The following is an 18,649-nucleotide window of genomic DNA, read 5'->3' as shown; positions in this document are numbered from 1 at the left end:
ACCTGAAACCTCTCTAAAAAATAAAGTGCTTTAAAATAATGGCTCACTTTCACTTAGATAAATGCATGGAAATGCATGGACAAGCCCCAGAATAGCCCTGTAACTAAGAGCCAAACATAGCAGCCGGCCAAGGGCTGAGGCTCAGGCCTGTCTCCTTGTTTAGAATTTGTCTGAACTGCAGGGAGCAGGTCCGAGGCCAGGCCTGGGGCTCTCAGGCTGGGCGCAGCTGCAGAGGCCAGGGGCCCTCGAACCCATGCAGACTCCAAGGCAGGCTCTACAGGGAGGGCCAAGGCCTGAGGTGTGACGGTTCCCAGAGGCCATTTCAAACACGTATTAGGCCTTCCCTCAGGGGTCCTCTCCTGGGGCTCCTCATATGAGGTCCTCCCCGGCCTCGGCCCCTCCTGGCTGGGGCCTGAGATGCAGGGGTGTGTGGGGCTCAGGCACCCCCATCCCTGTGACCACGGCCCCTACTCACTGCCCTTCAGTTCAGGTGGGTCAGAGTCCATGTGGCCGTGAGCACTGAAGCCCTTCATGAGGAAGGGGGGTGGTTTGAGTTCTGGGCTGAGGTGCTGGGTCCTCTCCCCTGGAGTCAGGGCCCCAGTTGGCGAGCTCCAAGCCCGGCAGGAACTTAAATGAGAGCAGAGGGCCCGTGAGCGCGAGGCCCCGGCCTGAGGGGGGTCCATCAGCGTGATGATGCACAGGTGAGCACACGCCCACGCGTCAGCTTACCCGCGTTACACGTGTGCGGGTGACCGGGCGTCATTACACCTCAGCGCAGGTGTTTTCCAACCCCCAGGCTTCTAATTGGAATTAAAATAAAGCTCTAACCCCTGACTCCAGCTCGCAGCCCCTGCGGACCTGGCCCGTCTCCTCACCCGTCACCTGCTGTGGGCCTCTCTCCACCCGACACCCGTGTGCCCTCAGCTCCTCCACTCTGTTGCCCCTTCTCCCTGGAGCCTTTGCCCCAAGACCTCAGCTTAAACGGCCAGCTCTCAGGCCGGCTTTTCCTGACCGTTCATTCCAAATTAGAAAGTGTGCACGCACTCGCCCACACACGCCTGTGTACTTACATGTGCACACACACCATAACACAGCCACGTTTGCACACGTGCACACACACACCGTCCATCACACTGCCCGAGGCCTTGATTTCAGAACACACGCCTGGGGTCACGTGTCCGTGGCTGGGGGACTCTCCCCGCACAGCGTGGAGTCTGGAACGTTCCCTGCCGCGTGCGAGGCCCGCGGCGAGCGGCTGCTGGGGGACGGGCGAGGTCTCCTGTCCCACACGGTCGAGCCTGCGGCAGCGACCCGGCCCCTGGCTGGGGCTGAGCACCCAGCACCGCCCCCCACAGGACCGACCCGGGAGAGGAAAGTTGATACACTCGTGAGGAAAAGTCTCTCAGAGCCCGGAGATCGGTAAACCCAGGGACAGCGCTTCCGAAATCTGACTGACAAGCACAGCTTTTAAACTAATAGGAGCGGAGAAGGTTCCAGCACAGCAATTACGTGAACAGCGAGAGGGCACCCAGGGGTCAGGCCACTGCGCCATTCATCGGACAGCCTCCATTAGGCCTATTACTCTTCTTGATTAAATCTTGGCTAAGGCTGCCCGTTAGGGTGCGGAGACGGCAACACAGCATCGAGGGGACACGCCAGGGCGGGGCAGCGGGGGTGCTCCCAGGAGGGTGTCCCCCAGCCCCTCCCCCGGCCCCCGGCACGTGGCAGCTGGCACGTGGCACAGGGGACCTGCCCACCGTTCAGGGGACACTAGGAGCCCAGCTGTGAATGACAGAAACCTGCTCCGGCTCCGGGAAACGAGGAAACTTTCCCCAGCGGCCGCTCCAGAGCCGTCCACAAACCAGCCCCGCCTGCAGCCAGGGGCCCCGGCTCCCTCCATCCTGCCCGCAGCCGTCCTGGGGGCCAGCGGTGGCCGGGCAGCCGCCCCGTATCACACCAGCGTCCACAGGAGAGACCAGGGAAGCTGTCACGGGCGCGGGGATGACAGAAAGGCAGGTTAGGACGGTTTCACACGTTAACTTGGTGATAAAAACACCGACAACACTCTCTGCTGGTGAAGTTTTTGAAGAGCGAGAAGACCCGCAAACTCCCATCGCAGAGAGAACGGACCCGGCAACCACCGTGGCAAAAAGTCCCATGGCTCGTGGAAGGATTTGCTCTTTTTGAAGCAGAAACCCACTTTTGACATTTTAATCGGAAAATAATCAATGAAAGAAAAAAAAGCAGGAAGACATAAAAAATCAGTATCTATCGATCAACCCACCTTGTGGGGAGCCGGCGGGACTCCCCCCGGGGAGGGCCCGCCGGGCGAGGTGCTGCCCCGGGGGGAACACCCGGGGTGGCCCGTATGCCCTAGTGTCACCAAGAGAGGAATCTCTGGGGCATTGACCCGAGTGGTGGGCAGCGGTGCAAGCACTCGCCCTGCTCCCCCCGCTCCCCCTCCTTAAGGACGTGGCTAAGCTTAAGATTAACTGTGCATGCATGAGGAAGTACCTTTGTACAGGAAGCTTGGCAGAGTCCTAAGGGCAGAACGTCCTAGGCAACAAGAATGGACGCATGAGAACAAAGAGCTAGGTGGGGAACACACATGGGACAAAGGTTACTGATTAAACCGCTGCCGTACTGAATGTGCTATAATTACAAGCCGAAAAATAAACTCGGGGCTCAGTCACGTACTGCAGCCCTCCCGATCCCATCCTGTCTCTTGTCTTTCTTTTCCAATCCTCACCCCCTCAGTCAGGTTACTGCTCGACTGCCGGCAGGCTCCGGCAAGTGGCGCCCGAACAGGGACCTGAAAACCTGGGAACAAGGTAGAGGACACCGCTCGGGGACGCGCGCGGAGCTATCGGGTAGGTTACGAGATAGCCGGGGGAGCGGTCAGTATATCGGGAGTAAGAAATCATGGGCCAGGAGAACAGCAAGGTGCTTTTCGCACAGGTTTTGGAAACTATGCTCCGTTCTAGGGGCGCCAAGGTTAGTACTGCTCAACTGCGGAACTTTTTGCAGTTTGTGGAGGAGGTGTGCCCCTGGTTTCCGGAGGAGGGCACGGTTAACCTGGAAACATGGAATAAGGTTGGGGAGCGGTTACAGGGATTTTTTCAGGCACACGGCCCTCAGAAGGTGCCTGTGGAAACCTTCTCCCTTTGGACATTGGTCCGCGATTGCCTTGACCCCCGGCATGAGGGCGTGCGCATGGGACCGCCTGTTGCGGAGGGCAATTCTGCGGAGGCACCGGCGGGGCCCTCCGCGGGGATGCCATTGGAAGACAAGGCCACGGCACCCCCGGTAGAGCTGCTCAGTGTCCGGTCAGACAAATTAAGTCCCAAGGAGGAACAAGATTTAGATGAGGCTGCGGCAGCTTATGAGAGGGAACGGTATGGGGAACTGGTGTTCCTGTCGCAGGAATGCACAGATAGGCATAACCCTCTGGCTCCTGACCTTGCTGTTGAAGGGTTACAGAAACAGATGCAGAAATTAATGAGCCAAGTACAGGCCTTGCAGGAGGGCATGAAGGAGGCAGGACCCGGGGGCCCCCAGGGCCAGGGATGTGCTGGCCCCGGTCCACCTTTCGGGAAACACATGGCGGCCAGCCCTCCGCTCACAGATTTAGGAGAAGACCCTCCAGGCTATCCTGGTGGGGAACGGGGCATCCCGGCTGAGGAGAGTGGAGCGGGGGTAGGGATTTCAGTGGGGGTCCGGGTTCTTGATCCTCGGGAAAGGACTATGATCGCCCTGGCCCAAAAGGGACCAGGTCAGGCTCGCGACCCCGGATGGGGAAAGGTGCGCACTGACTCTGCACGAATGTCCCCATTCCAGATGGCGCTTAGTCAGGCTCGGCTGCGCGGGGAGGATATGAGTGGGTTTGACTCTGACTCTATGATACGCTGCCCGGTGTTTGAGCAGCCGGCTCAGGGCGACAATCCTCCGCAGAGAGTTTATGGCCCCATGGATTTTAAAAAGTTGAAAGAGCTTAAGATGGCTTGCGCACAATATGGACCCACTGCCCCATATACCGAAGCTATTTTGGAGGCTTTGGACACTGAATATACCATGTGTCCTAATGATTGGAAACAACTGGCTCGCGCTTGCCTGTCCGGAGGGGATTATTTACTGTGGAAATCAGAATATACAGAACAATGTGAGAGGGTCCATCGACTGAATGTGAGGAATAACATACCCTCTGACCTTCAGGGTCTGCTGGGGGAAGGGCCGTATGCGGACACCCCGGCTCAGTTGCAGTTTGGGGTAGGGACCTATGCCCAGGTCTCTGCCGCGGCCAGGAAGGCCTGGAAGAAATTACCTACTACTAAAAATATAACTATGGATCTGACCAAGATTAGACAGGGCCCTGATGAGCTCTATCAGGATTTTGTCTCCCGGCTCCTTGATGCCGCAGGGAAACTGTTAGGGGACGGGGAGGCTGGGATAATCATTGTGAAACAATTAGCTTTTGAAAATGCTAATACTGCATGCCAGGCAGCCCTGCGACCTTACCGTCACAAGGGGTCCCTCAATGATTACATTAGGCTTTGCCAAGATATTGGGCCCTCCTACACGACGGGAGTCACCCTCGCTGCTGCCCTGCGGGGACAAACAATGCAGCAATTTCTGCAGCAACAGGGAAAGGGGCGCGGCAAGGGACGGCGAGTCCCTGGGCCCCCCGGCAGCTGTTTTTCATGTGGCCAGTTGGGCCATTTCACCAGAAATTGCCCGCAGAGGCCTCCTTCTACCACTCCAGGGGCTCCTGCGGGGCCTCCCCGTGGGGCGCCTCCAGGGCTCTGCCCGAGATGTAAAAAGGGGAACCACTGGGCCCGTGATTGTAAGTCCAAGCTTGATCTGCAGGGGCGGCCCCTCAGCTTCCCTTCGCAGTCGGGAAACTGGCAGAGGGGCCAGCCCCAGGCCCCGCAAACATATGGGGCCCTGCAGGGGGAAACCTGGGGGAAGCCCCCCGGAAACAATCCATTTGTGACCTCTTCCGAGCCACCCCAGGGAGCGCCGGACTGGACCTCAGTTCCGCCGCCTACACAGTACTGACCCCGGCCATGGGAATGCAGGCTCTGCCTACTGGGGTCTACGGTCCCCTGCCCGCAGGAACAGTGGGACTCCTCTTAGGACGCAGTAGTAGTACCCTGAAAGGATTGTTAGTGGCCCCTGGAGTCATAGATCAGGATTATACCGGAGAGGTGAAGGTTATGGCTCATGCTCCTCACAATGTGGTGACAGTAGATAATAATCAGAGAATTGCCCAGCTTATTTTGTTGCCGCTGGTAGAACAGGGAAAAGTTATGACGGCTAAGGCCCGCGGGTCCCAGGGTTTCGGATCTTCTGATGCTTACTGGGTACAGCCCATTAAGAAAGATTGGCCGGAGATGACACTTTGGATCAATGAGAAGGCTTTTAGGGGTATATTAGACACTGGGGCGGACGTCTCGGTTATTTCCTTGAAACATTGGCCTGCCAACTGGCCTATTCAACCAGCAATGACCGACCTGCAAGGTATCGGTCAAAGTCGGACTCCGAAGATTAGCTCGGCGGTCTTAAGCTGGCGAGATGATGAGGGACATCAAGGAAAGTTTCAGCCCTATGTCTTATCTGACTTGCCTGTGAATTTGTGGGGAAGGGATGTCATGGAACACATGGGGGTGTATATACACAGCTCGAGTCCGGCAGTTACACAGCAACTGCTTGACCAAAGGTTACTGCCAGATCAAGGGCTAGGGAAAGAAGGGCAGGGCATCACTGAGCCCTTGCGACCCCTGCCCTGGCCGGGGCGCGCTGGCCTGGGGTATTTTTAGGAGGGGCCTTTGACTCTCCTGCTACCCATGCCGATAAAATTACCTGGAAGTCAGATCTTCCTGTATGGGTAGATCAATGGCCCCTGACTACTGAAAAAATAAAGGCTGCCCAGGAGCTGGTGCAGGAGCAGCTCCAACAAGGCCACATCGAGCCGTCTAATTCTCCCTGGAATTCACCTATATTTGTGATCAAGAAGAAGTCAGGGAAATGGAGATTACTCCAGGATCTTAGGAAGGTGAATGAGACTATGGAGCTCATGGGGGCCCTCCAGCCAGGCTTGCCTTCACCTGCGGCCATACCCCGTGATACATATAAGATTATTATTGACCTGAAAGATTGCTTCTATACTATTCCCCTTGACCCCCGAGACTGTCCGCGGTTTGCCTTTAGCGTACCATCAGTAAATTTCCAGGAACCTATGCAGCGTTATCACTGGAAGGTACTGCCTCAGGGGATGGCCAATAGCCCGACCTTGTGCCAGAAATTTGTAGCAACAGCCTTAGCTCAGGTAAGGCGCGAGTACCCAGCAGTATATATCTGTCACTATATGGACGACATCCTCGTTGCCGCTCGCCATGAGGGACTGCTCCTCCGGGCATTTGCGAAAATGGAATCTGACTTGCAAAAACAAGGCCTGGTCATAGCCCCAGAAAAGGTCCAGAGGCAGCCCCCGTTTTCTTATCTTGGTTTTCATCTGGAGCCTGACCGATTTTTCTGTCAGAAAGTTCACCTTCGGCTAGACAAGCTCCAGACCTTGAATGATTTTCAAAAGTTGCTGGGGGAGATCAACTGGATTAGACCTTATCTGGGGTTAACTACAGGGGAGCTCAAACCATTGTTTGACATTCTCAAGGGGGATGCAGATCCTGCATCCGCTAGACAGCTGACCCCGGAGGGACGTGAAGCCCTTGGGAGGGTGGAGCAAGCTATCCGCAGGCAGCAGGCAACATTTTGTGACTATAGTAGACCTTGGCAGGCCTGCATTTTGGCCACGGGCCATTCCCCTACTGCTGTCTTATGGCAAGACCGGCCACTACGCTGGGTGCACCTCCCTGCTTCCCCTGCCCGGGTCCTTGCCCCTTATTATGAACTTGTTGCTGTCCTTATTCAACAGGCTCGGGAAGAGTCCCGCCGCTACTTTGGCAGGGACCCTGCAGGCATTCTGGTGCCATATACACGAGAACAGGTCACCTGGTTATTCCAAACTTGTGATCCCTGGGGAATAGCCTTGGCTGGCTTTCCTGGAAAAATTGATAATCATTATCCCCAAGACAAGCTTCTGCAATTCTTTCTGAAACATTCGGTTATCTTTCCAAGGATGGTATCTGCTACTCCACTGCCCGGGGCCGCTACTGTGTTCACTGACGGGTCGTCCTCTGGCCTTGCAGCCTACGTGCGTGGGCACCAGGTTACACGGTGGGAGACCCCATATTCCTCTGCCCAGGAGGTGGAGTTAGCAGCAGTCCACCGGGTACTTTTAGATGTGGCCAATGAACCTCTAAATATTTTCTCTGATAGTCAGTATGTAGTCAGAAGCCTCTCTGTTATTGAGACTGTCCCGTTCATTGGCACCACCAATTCTACAGTGCAACAACTATTTGTCGCCATTCAGTCAGCTATCTTAAACCGAACCCAACCATGCTACTTTGGTCATCTTAGGGCCCATAGCAACTTACCTGGGCCCTTATCCCAGGGGAATTACCAGGCCGACTTGGCCACTAAGGTGTACCTCGTTGGGGTGCCTGCAGCTCGGGCGGCTCATGCCCTCCACCATCAGAATGCCCAGTCTCTTCGGCTGCAGTTTAACATTCCCCGAGAGGCTGCCAGACAGATAGTAAAGGAATGTCACACATGTCCTACCTTTACTAGTGTGCCTCTCTATGGGGTTAATCCACGGGGTCTCCTGCCCAATCATCTGTGGCAGATGGATGTAACGCATGTGCCTAGTTTTGGTAAGCAACGGTATGTACATGTGACCATTGATACCTGCTCCGGTTTCCTTACTGCCCCCGCCCTCACAGGGGAATCAGGACCTCATGTCATTACACACTGCCTGCGCAGTATGTCGATCCTCGGGCAACCTAAAATCATTAAGACTGATAATGGCCCAGGTTATACTGGGAAAAAATTCCAAGTCTTTTGTGCACGGTTGGGTATCCAAACGCGTACCGGGATTCCCTATAATCCGCAAGGGCAAGGCATTGTAGAACGCGCCCATGGTACCCTAAAAAACCAACTATTGAAACTAAAGAAGGGGGAGCTGTACCCCCTGTCCCCACAGAATCAGCTCAATCACGCACTTTTTATTCTCAATTTTTTGATTTTGGATGATAAGGGTCAGTCTGCAGCTCAAAGGTTATGGCAAAAGCTCGGGCCCTCTGATAAGGCCATGGTACGGTGGAAGGACCCTCTTGAGGGTACATGGAACGGGCCGGATCCGGTACTAATCTGGGGAAGAGGGCATGTTTGTGTTTTCCCGCAGGATGCCGAGGCGCCGAGGTGGCTCCCGGAGAGGCTGGTACGACACGCGGCCCCGAACGCTCGAGGACAGAATGAGCAGGCTATCGCTGACCAGGGGCCCCCGGACCCGGAGGCCTCCGAGATCCGAGCCAGCCTCAGTGAGGGAGATGCTCACTCAGTTGACGGAGCAGGCGAGGCACTTGATCCAGGGCCAGAATATGGCGATCACCCCTGAAAGGTTGTTCCTTGCAATGCTGGCGCTGCTCACTGCAACATCGGGAGCCAGAGCGGAGACCCATGGGGCTTATTTGCCCAACCCGCCGTTGCTGCAACCTGTCACACGGCAGCATGGAGAGGTACCTGTATACACTAATGACACCTGGAGGATGGGGGGACACTCCAGTAGGCACCTGCGCTCGGCCAGGGCTCCGGACTTTTCTTATTCAGGACACGCTAGTGACCAGCCTATTTGTTTCTCATGAACTGACCAGGTAGCCGGTTGTTTTCTGCTTAAAACTACTAAGACCGAGTCGCTCCTGCCAACTGCGACAGGGGTTTTTTATGTCAATGGGACGGCGAGGACCTGGGTTCAATCAGCTCGGAACTGGGCGCAGTGGTACGTGGACATCTGGTACCCTACTGGGAATGCCGCAGGCCATCCTTCTGGAGCCCCCCCTGGGGAGATCTCCATATGTGAGGCTGACGTTGTCAACCGTACCCAGCAGCCGCATTGGTTGAGCTGCCGGGGGAAAAATAGTATATTGATTAATGTGACAAGGGGATACCCGCTACAGGACTGGTCAGCTAAGGGCCCAAAATGGAAGGCGCTGGCCGAGTCCTTTTGGTCCGTACAGAAAGGGCCAATGCAATCTCAGCTATGGAGACTTACGGCAGCAATGGGAGGGGACATCATGGTGAATGAGGAACGGGGCAATGCAGCTGTACAGAAGGGCACCACACAATTCTACCGAAAGGTGCAGGCCTGCGTTCCCGAGCCTTATGCTCTTCTTGTGGGGTCACTTAATATTTCTCGGAGTGGATCCTGGTGGACTATTGCATGCCATAACTGTACCCTTAGCACTTGTGTATATAACATATCTCAGGATGAGCAACTCCTGATCCTGTATCAGACCACATTTGTAATGATCCCTGTCAAAGTCTCAGGGGAATGGTACAATGACCGAGGCTTGCAAGTAATCCGGCAGGTCACTGAGATTATGCTAAGAGGAAAGAGATTTATTGGGCTGCTTATCGCTGGCATAGCTACCCTTATTTCCGTGATAGCAGCCAGCGTTACTGCGGCCGTATCCCTCTCCCAAAGTATTCAAACTGCTCACCATGTCAATCAGCTCAGCGCTAATATCACCCAAGTGCTGGGAACACAAGAGGCCATTGACTTAAAAGTAGAAGAGAGGTTGAATGCCTTATACGACACTGTGTCGATCTTGGGAAGAGAGGTACAAAGCTTGAAGCTGCGGTTAGATCTTGACTGCCATGCAGATTATAAGCACATATGTGTTACCCGCAAGAAGTACAATGAGTCCACCCACCCCTGGGATCGAGTGCAGAGACACCTGGAGGGGATATGGCATGATGGAAATGTCTCCTTAGACTTAATGCAGCTACATCAGGAGATTCTCGCTCTGAGAGAAGCCCCGAAAACAGATACCTCCACAGCCGAGTTGGCTCAGTCTTGGGTGGAAGGGTTGAGGAAAGAATTTCCCTCAGCCAGGGACTGGAGACATGGTATATTAGGAATGGCTGGTCTGGCTGCCATCGTCCTGTTAGGGTTTCTGCTTACCCCATGCATTCTTAGAGCATTGCTGAAAGATGTACACATTCTTAGAGTAGGACTCCACGCCTTGCAACTGCGCACTCGCCCTACCCCGCTTGAGCCTAGGCCTTATGTTTAAAAGATAAAAAAGGGGGAGATGTGGGGAGCCGGCGGGACTCCCCCTGGGGAGGGCCCGCCGGGCGAGGTGCTGCCCCAGGGTGAACACCCGGGGTGGCCCGTATGCCCTAGTGTCACCAAGAGAGGAATCTCTGGGGCATTGACCCGAGTGGTGGGCAGCGGTGCAAGCACTCGCCCTGCTCCCCCCGCTCCCCCTCCTTAAGGACTTGGCTAAGCTTAAGATTAACTGTGCATGCATGAGGAAGTACCTTTGTACAGGAAGCTTGGCAGAGTCCTAAGGGCAGAACGTCCTAGGCAACAAGAATGGACGCATGAGAACAAAGAGCTAGGTGGGGAACACACATGGGACAAAGGTTACTGATTAAACCGCTGCCCTACTGAATGTGCTATAATTACAAGCCGAAAAATAAACTCGGGGCTCAGTCACGTACTGCAGCCCTCCCGATCCCATCCTGTCTCTTGTCTTTCTTTTCCAATCCTCACCCCCTCAATCAGGTTACTGCTCGACTGCCGGCAGGCTCCGGCACCACCTCATATAGATATATATTAAAACACGTCAATAAAATATACATTATATGTGGTGTATGTAAGACAGAAGCCTAGAAGTCACATTGTAAAACAGGTTTTTGTAAAATATAAATCATGGGATGCCTCATGTATACACATCACAATTATAATTATGTAGAAATAACAATATGTAGAAATAGGGGAAAGAATCCGGGGAGCCCTTCAGTGTAAAGACGGACACAGCGGATAGGACGTCCGGCCACGTGGCTCATCCCCAGACACAAGGACACGCGAGCAGGTGGATGGCAGGGCTGGGAGGGCGGTGTGGGACCCTCCAGCCGCCGGGCAGACGCACCGTCCACTTTGCAGAACAGTGACCCGGGACACAGGCTGCTCTCCGCCCCGTCCTTCCGGACGGGCCGTGGGCGGTGCCCACCCCGGGGGGCCCCCGAGGGAGCAGAAGAGGGGCGCCATGGGCATGGTGTCCGCGGGCCCTCAGCGGGCGGGGGCTCAGTAGGCGTCCGGAGCGCAAGTCCCGGGTCGGATCTGACCCACGTGGGCTTCTCTGTGGATTCTGGTGGAGAGACTCACGGTCCTGCTCACCTCCCACGAACCAAGGACGTCAAACCACAGTCGATTTTAAGGACATGAAGGTTTTATTGCATAAAAATCACAACACGTTTTCACTACTGAGCGGCATTCGTCGTCGGTCCTGTGCGGTCAGCTGCTTTAAACACGCAGCTCTTCCCGAGGGTATCTTTGGCCAAATTACAGGCAGATGATAAAATGCTGTGGAAGCCGGACTGTAGGGCACGTAAGCAAAGGGCACGGTTCATCCGTCAGGAGTCGGGGTCTGCTCCCTGGTCTCGGTGTATCAGCTACGAGAGCGACTATGCGGAGACACGCAGGGCTCCACCTACAACAGGCCCGGCCGGCGCCGATCCGCGGCTGAGCGCTGACCCGTGAACCAGGAGGTCGCAGTTCAATCCCCGGTCAGGGCACAGGCCCGGGCTGTGGGCTCGACCCCCGGGGGGGGCCGTGCGGGAGGCAGAGGATCCAGGACTCTCATCATGGATGTTTCTCTCTCTCTCTCCCTTCCTCTCTCTGAAATTGATGAAAACATATGTAAAAAAAAGATAGTTCTGACTTGATTTGCTTCATGGGGAACTATGGGAGGAAAAAACCCAAGGGGAAGTCCTCGGAGCACAGTGTTCTCACTTCTGGGAGCCCACGGGTGTGGAGGGGTCTGTTTCTGAGCCACCAGAAGCCCGGGCGGGGCTGGCACATCCATGGGGGTGTGGCCACGACATGCTGGGCGACCCGCGCACCTGGGATCGCACCTGGACGAGGATCAGCCACCCCCCCCGTGGACGTGGGGCTCCGCGTGACCCCTCCCACGGCGGGGATGCCAGTGGTGAGGCCACACACACCGTGCCTGGGGCGAGTGACATTAAGACGGTGCCAGAGGATGGGAAGGGCCCACAGAACATGAAAAGCGGATGTGTGGGCGAGGGGAAGGGGCCTGGCCATGTCCATGGTCACAGTGTTAAAAGGAAGAGTCTCCAGTAGCGACAGCAGGTCTGAGTCCCCACACGCGCATCCCACGGGCGCCGTCGGCCCCGTCGTCACAGTATGATCTCTCGTGGCCTCTTTCCAAATCCTTCGGTGGCGTCTGGTCCACACGTGTGGTGTCGAACCCCAGCGTCCAGCGGGAGCCTGACCACACGCAGAGCTGTGACCACGATTCTGTGGCCTAAGGGCTGAGTCCACAAATTCACATAAACTCAGAAGACAGAGCGATGGGCACCCCCAGCCACCTGCCACGCGGGCCACGGGCAGCAGGCGGCCTTTGCAGCAACGTGAAACAGTGCAATGTGCCACCCTCCACGGCGGCCAGCTCGTTAGACGCAAAAAAAGCGCATTTATAAATGAGGAGGGGAAGTCAGGCCTCGGGAAACATCCGGGGGGGCCCTGGTGGGCTGTCCACCCTGAACAAGGGAAGGCTCAGGTGCTGGAAGGGGGTGTGTGAGGCCGACACTGAGTCTGAAGCGTGAGGGGCAGGCTCAGGGGCTCCCCCAGCAGTCGTGGCCTCCAGGCCCCGCGGGACACGGTCCAGCAGCCGGCGACTCAGCCCAGAGCCCTGGGCATCCGCGGAGGCCCAGCACCGACCGCGCGGAACCGGCGGCTCTGGGGCTGGAGCCTGGCTTCAGGGCGCTGGTTGTTGGGTGGATTCAGCCGGTCGACACACTCCTCACACTCTTTGCCACGTGCCCCCATCTGCCTCGGCGTGACCATCTGGGGGCTCGTGGAGACCTTAGCCCCCCGCAGGAACCAGCCCCTGTGGTCCCGCGTCCCCAACCTGCAGCAGCCGCGAAGCCGCCCCTCCTGGTGCTGTGGTCCCGGGTCCCGTGTGCTCAGAGTCACAGGTCCGACGCTTGTGCTCTCGCAGGGATGACGGGGAGGCCCCAGCAGCAGGACTGCTGAGCTCGGGGGAGCCCCGAGGGCAGTCACTCAGCCCGAAGGGGGACTCCAGCCAGGGGTCCCGCGGCTGTGCACCGGGCATCGGGCTGGGCGGTGGGCTCTGTCACACAGGGGACAACTGTCACGGGGACCCCACGGCCAGATGGCAATGAGGAGAGGGTCCCAGTGGCAAAGGCAGAGTGCGTCTTGCGTTGTGTTTGGGGGGCGGTGCTCTGAGTGGCAGGCAGCCCGGTCCACGGCCTCTGCTCACACAGGGGACAGGTCCACGCGGTGGGCAGAGTGGCTGCTCTTGTCCCAAGGGCTGAGCTTGGAGGAGGCTGTTCCCGGCCGGGTCCCGTTCGTCTGCAGATCACAGAGAAGAGTGAGGACCCTGCTCCGGGGCGAGGGACCTAAGCCCCACGTGAGTGTGGAGAGCAAGCCTTGGCCCAGGCAGTTGTGTGAGAATCCTCCCTCTCGGGGCCCCACTGCTCCCCAGAAACGAGGATCTTGAGCTGGAAAGGGTGCCCTTCTCCCACCTTCCTCAGCCCCTCCAGGTTCTGGGGTGTACTCAGTCAGTCCTGCACCATTCATCCACCCATCCATCATCCCTCCCTCCATCCCTCCATCCATCCGTCTATCCATCTGCCCTTGTATCCATCCAGAGCAGAGGACTGGATGTGGGTGTAACATCGGCCCAGGGCGTGGGCCCTACAGGCCAAGGTCGGCCGTGAGGGGCTGAGCAAGAACGACAGCACCTCCCCTGCTGCCTACGGAGCCCAGGGAGGAGGGATGGGAGGGCTGGGGGGCTGGAGGCTCGGGGTTAGGAGACCGAGAGCCTCAGCTCCACGCAGTCCTTGGTCAGGCAGAGGGTGCGTGTGGCTCAGAGAAGCTGGCAGGTGACTCCATGGCCGGCTGACAGGCCACTTTCCAGGTACCGGTGAGGGCGGTGCCCTGGGGCCAGTGGGGGCCAGTGGGGGTCAGGGATGCAGGCACTCGGGGGTCAGTGGGGTCACCATTCCACTCACCACGTCGGAGCCGAAGGGCTTCACGTTGGCGTTGCGGCTGGAGCTGCTCGTGAGGGACCAGACCTTGGTTTTATGCTTGAAGGCGGCTCTGACCTTCGAGGGCAGAACGGGCTCGTCAGAAACGACGTCACAGGTTGGCAGGGGCACAGTCAGAGCTCACAGTGAAGGTCTCTGGGCACCGGGGCTGATGCAAGGCCCCGAGACCAGACGCAGGGTGAGGGCAGGGTCTGGGGGTGGGGGAGACTCACCTCTGAATTCAGGAGACAGTGGAAGAGAAAGATGAAGAAGCCCTGGGGAGGGGAGGGGACAGTCAGACCCTCCTCCCGAAGGCTCCTCGCCAGGCCGCACACGGGCTTGGCTCGGAGAGAAGCCCTGGCCCGGCTTGCTGCTGGGGAGCCCAGAAAAAGCGGGGCTGCCCTGCAGCCTGTGTGTGGGGGGGGGCGTTCTGGACCCACGGTCACGTGACCTGGAGGCAGGGAGCCCCTATGACCGGGCCCTGGGCACCCCACGTTTCTGGTTTCCAGGCTGTGACCCCTCCCTGCCCCTCCGTGCAGGGGACAAATGGGAACTCACACCTTGAGGTCCCCCGTGACCCCCCGTCCGTGTCCAGCTTCCTCTCAGGAGCCGCCCACGTGCTGACGGTCCTCCCACAGGTACTGGCCACGTGAACTGGCCACAGGACCCTGCAGAGCCTGACCACTCAGAGACCCGGATGTGCTCCATGATGCCCCACCCTCGGGCCTCGGGGACACCCCAAGCTACGGGCTCACAGGTGTGTGCGTGGAACAGAGGGAGGGCCTCCTCCGGCCCGTGGCAGCCGCTCCTCACGTGCCCACTCCCAAAGCGGGCGGCCAACTCGCCCACCCGAGGGCCCCTGGGTGCCCACCTGCAGGGAGTTGAGAATGGCGAACATGTACTGAAAGGCCACGGCCTGGTTGTTGACGGCCAGCACGCCGAAGACCCACGAGGTGCCCAGGATGGGGAGCAGCACGGCCACAGCCTTCGCGGTCAGCCTGGGCGGGAAAGGGCGGTGGTTGCCCCGGGCAGGCAGGCCGGGTGGGGCCGGGGACTGGCCTCCGGGAGCCCGGCTTCCGACGGGAGATCAGATGTGGGATGAGCCCAGGTGTGGGGGGCACCCGTTGGGGGGAGCCCAGGTGTGGGGCGAGCACATGGCTGTGTGGGGACAGGCTCAGACACCCCAGGGTGCCAGGCTCAGACGGGGAATGAGCACAGGCCCAGGGAAGGCCTTGGGGACAAGGTTGGAGTTGGGGGGGGGGGCTCCTTCCTGACCCGGGGGCATCTCTTCTGCCCCAGGGCACTGCCCTCCAAGGTTTCCAGAGGCTGAAAAGCCGGGGAGGCGGCAGCCACCTGTCACTTTAACCCTCAGGGTCTGGGATTCATCACAGAATCACTGCCATCGATTTTCTGTCCACATGTTTACTGTTTCCCCTCAGATCAGAAACGATACATTGTAGCTAGAGCCACTCAGGCAATGCCAGCCACCCAGCGCCCCAGCCCTGCTTCCTACAGCAACCCCCAATTTCCTGGGAGGCCCCCCCACGTCCTGGCCCGTGGTTTTTGGGGGGGGGGGGCTGACCACCCAGAGCCAGGCAGTGACCCGCCCTCCTGCTGCCCAGAGCCGCCCTCTGTGGGTGGGGCACCCGGGAGGCCCAGGGGCCGCTTACTTGAAGGCGCTGGGGTCTCCATGGACCTTGTAGTTGTCGGCGCTGATCTGGGAAATGACCCTGGTCACGGCAATGAGGATGCCGATGTTGACCTGCGGGGCGGGGGGGACGCAGGAAGGAAGGTGAGGGCTGGGGTGGCACCTGCCGAACACCTGGCTCCACCTGGTGCTGCCGTCCCCCAACCAGGCCCGCGGACACTCTGGAGAGGTGTCCCCCATGTCCCTGGGCACTGGAGGAAAGAGCCAAACACGCCCGTTCTGGTCCCCGGGAGCACAGCGGGCAGAGCCCCGGGGTGTGAGCCTCCCTGAACGCTGGCTCGCCGTGTCACCCTGGGGAACTTACGTATGTCCTCTGAACCCCAGTTTCCCCATCTGGTGATGACAAAGAGCAACGTCGCCAGTGCAAGGGGACCACGGAGAGGACGGGTAAGCCAAGGCCCCGGGACGCCTCCCGGCTCACCTGGTGCCCCACCCGGCCTGCAGCTGTGTGACCTGTGGGGGCCCCCTTCTGACTGGGAACCCGCTGGGAGGCTCCCCTTGGGGTCCGTGGGGCTGGGCAGGGACCCCAATAACCCGTCTCTCCGCGGGCAGCTCTCCAGGGTCCTGAACGAGAGGCTGGGTGGGAGCAGAGGGTGACAGGAGGGGGTGGCAGCCCCACCCCCTTTCCCTCTGCTGGGAGGTCTGGCCTGAATTCAGGGCCGTGCCCAGCAATTTTGAAAAATTATAAATTAAAAGAGAAATAACAGAAACCCTTCTCTCTGTGAAAGTCACAGGAGTGTCCTCGGGCTCGGGAGGAGACCCCAGTGATTCCGGGGAGGGGAGGGGGGACCGTGGAGCCCGAGACCAGGGAGAGGGGCGCCCGGCAGCCTCTGGGGGAGGCGCCACCACCCACGGAGCCCGGCGGTCTCCTCACGGCGCCCTCTGCTGTGCGTGCGGAGTGTATTCCGGCCCCGGCCTCTCGGCCGGACGTCCCGGATTCACAGACGCTGTTTACCGACCACGACGCGGCCACTGGATGGATGGTCACTTGTGGCAAAGTGTTTCACAAACGTAATAAAGCTACGAGTGATTAATTAGGTTCCTCTGCTCCTCGCTGGCCTCCCTGAGACTCAGAAGAAAGAGTTTGAATAATGCTTACGCAGCTCCCATTATCGGCTGTTACAATTCATCACCGTTCCCATCTCTCCTAAGCTCTTGCGGGGGTTTATTTATTTTTCCCTCCCTCTCAGCCCAGGCCTGTCTGGTTTTACTCGCGTGCACACTTCCTCGTTAGCTGTGGCCTTACGAGGAGGCACAGCCGACCTCCCATCCCCCCGTCAGCGACAATTAAGGGGGAGACGGTGCCTGCGAGTGAGGCCGATCGGGCGTCTCACGGACACTCGCAGCCGGAGCAGGCCTGGCCCCTCGCCTCACGTCCCTGCCCGGCTTGTGCCTGGCCGCCAATCGGAAGAGACCCGGGGTGGGGTGTAAAGGACGCGAATCCCGGGTATTTCATCAGCTGGACATCTCCCTTCCCACTGCCCCACGCTCTCTGGTTTCCCCCGAGAGCAGTGTGGGCTCAAGCCGGCTGCATGTTGACCTTGAGGAGCGGGCTGGGCGTGGGGCCTGGAGGTCACGCTCCCTCAGGAGTGACAGCAGGGCTCCAGCAGGCCTGGAGGACACGGGGACACGGGGCTCCTGTTGCTGGTCCCCACGCACCTGGGCAGGTGGCCTCCAGACTGACCAACGTCCGAGGAAAACTCAGGTCACCCAGAAATATCTGGGTCCGGCCGACCCTGCCCGGGGCCTGCACATCTGGAAGGTCGAGCCGGGAACAGGGGGAGAACCAGTGACGCGGGACTTACAGACGTTCCCCCTCTAACCTTGTCACTATTTTCCCTAGAAATCTCCCTCCTGATGGCCAAGTGTTGAGGTATTGAAGGAGACGGATGTCAGGGCAGAAATCTCCTCCATTCTGGTTGGAGAAGTGAGGACTCGCCCGGACCCCCGAGAGCAGAGGGAGGGGGCCCAGGATCTGCGATGGAAGCCCCCGGAATCCTGAAAAGGCCCGTGACAAAGTGGCTGCAGATGAGCCTCGTGCAGCCCTGGGGACGGGGACAGCCCTGGATCAGAAAGCTCCATAACACATCCCCACAGCCGAGCGGGATCACCTGAAGGACACTGCTCAGCTCTGCACTGACACGAAGGACGGTGCTCAGGCCACCGCCCCGTCCCTGTCCCCGCCCGGAGCCCCTCCACTCGAAGAGGTGACGAGGGGATGAGATTGTGACCATCGGTGACAAAGACAGAAAACACCCAGGCACCACCCAGGGCCAGCAACTGGACAGACAGACAGGGCGGCAGGTGCCCTGGACAGGGCTCCGGGAGACAGGAGGAGCTGAGGGCAGAGGGAGCCCTGTGGCCGGGGCTGCGGCCGGGGCTGCGGCTTCCGCTGGAAACCTGAACAGGGGCCCCATCTCCCTGCGTATCGTCTGGGGAAGTGAGAGCCTGGGCCGTGCTCCTACGAGGGGACAGGAGCCCTGCTCACCAAACAGGACCATCTCAGGGACCAGGCCCCTCTCTGCTGAGCTCCTCCAGCTCCTGTCACCCCTCCCACCCGAGGGCAGGGACCTACCACAATGACCAGCAGGGCGGGGGCCACGAAGGCCCAGATGGCGCCACTCTGGAGGGACAGCCAGCAGCTGTGGAGAGAAGCAGGCCCGTTACTTCAACAACCTCGAGCTCCCGCCTTGGGCGCTGGGCACCTCCATCGGAGGGAGCTGCCAGGACAGCATGGGGTCGGCC

General features: G+C 58.8%; 1 protein-coding gene and 1 long non-coding RNA gene across 2 annotated transcripts in view; both read right to left on the bottom strand.

Moving 5' to 3' along the window:
- Positions 1-2,195: 2,195 nt before the first annotated feature.
- Positions 2,196-10,987, bottom strand: LOC148090820 (uncharacterized). The gene is made up of 2 exons (XR_015716210.1): positions 10,720-10,987; positions 2,196-2,284 (listed from the first exon to the last, which is right to left on the bottom strand). It is a non-coding gene; the product is annotated as an uncharacterized LOC148090820 (long non-coding RNA).
- Positions 10,988-13,423: 2,436 nt separating this feature from the next.
- The window catches only part of ADGRD1 (adhesion G protein-coupled receptor D1), a 46,434-nt gene continuing 41,208 nt past the window's right edge, over positions 13,424-18,649 (bottom strand). Inside the window, exons 21-26 of the mRNA XM_087828830.1 lie at positions 18,480-18,546; positions 15,867-15,958; positions 15,068-15,194; positions 14,430-14,471; positions 14,182-14,274; positions 13,424-13,519 (exon numbers count right to left, since the gene is read on the bottom strand). Coding sequence (XP_087684956.1) covers positions 13,424-13,519; positions 14,182-14,274; positions 14,430-14,471; positions 15,068-15,194; positions 15,867-15,958; positions 18,480-18,546 — 517 coding nt within the window. The remainder of the gene's footprint in view (positions 13,520-14,181; positions 14,275-14,429; positions 14,472-15,067; positions 15,195-15,866; positions 15,959-18,479; positions 18,547-18,649) is intronic.

This window comes from Miniopterus natalensis, chromosome 20, assembly GCF_054644295.1.
Source record: "Miniopterus natalensis isolate mMinNat1 chromosome 20, mMinNat1.hap1, whole genome shotgun sequence".
Taxonomy (NCBI): Eukaryota; Metazoa; Chordata; class Mammalia; order Chiroptera; family Miniopteridae; genus Miniopterus; species Miniopterus natalensis.
This window is presented reverse-complemented; position numbering and strand designations above follow the sequence as displayed.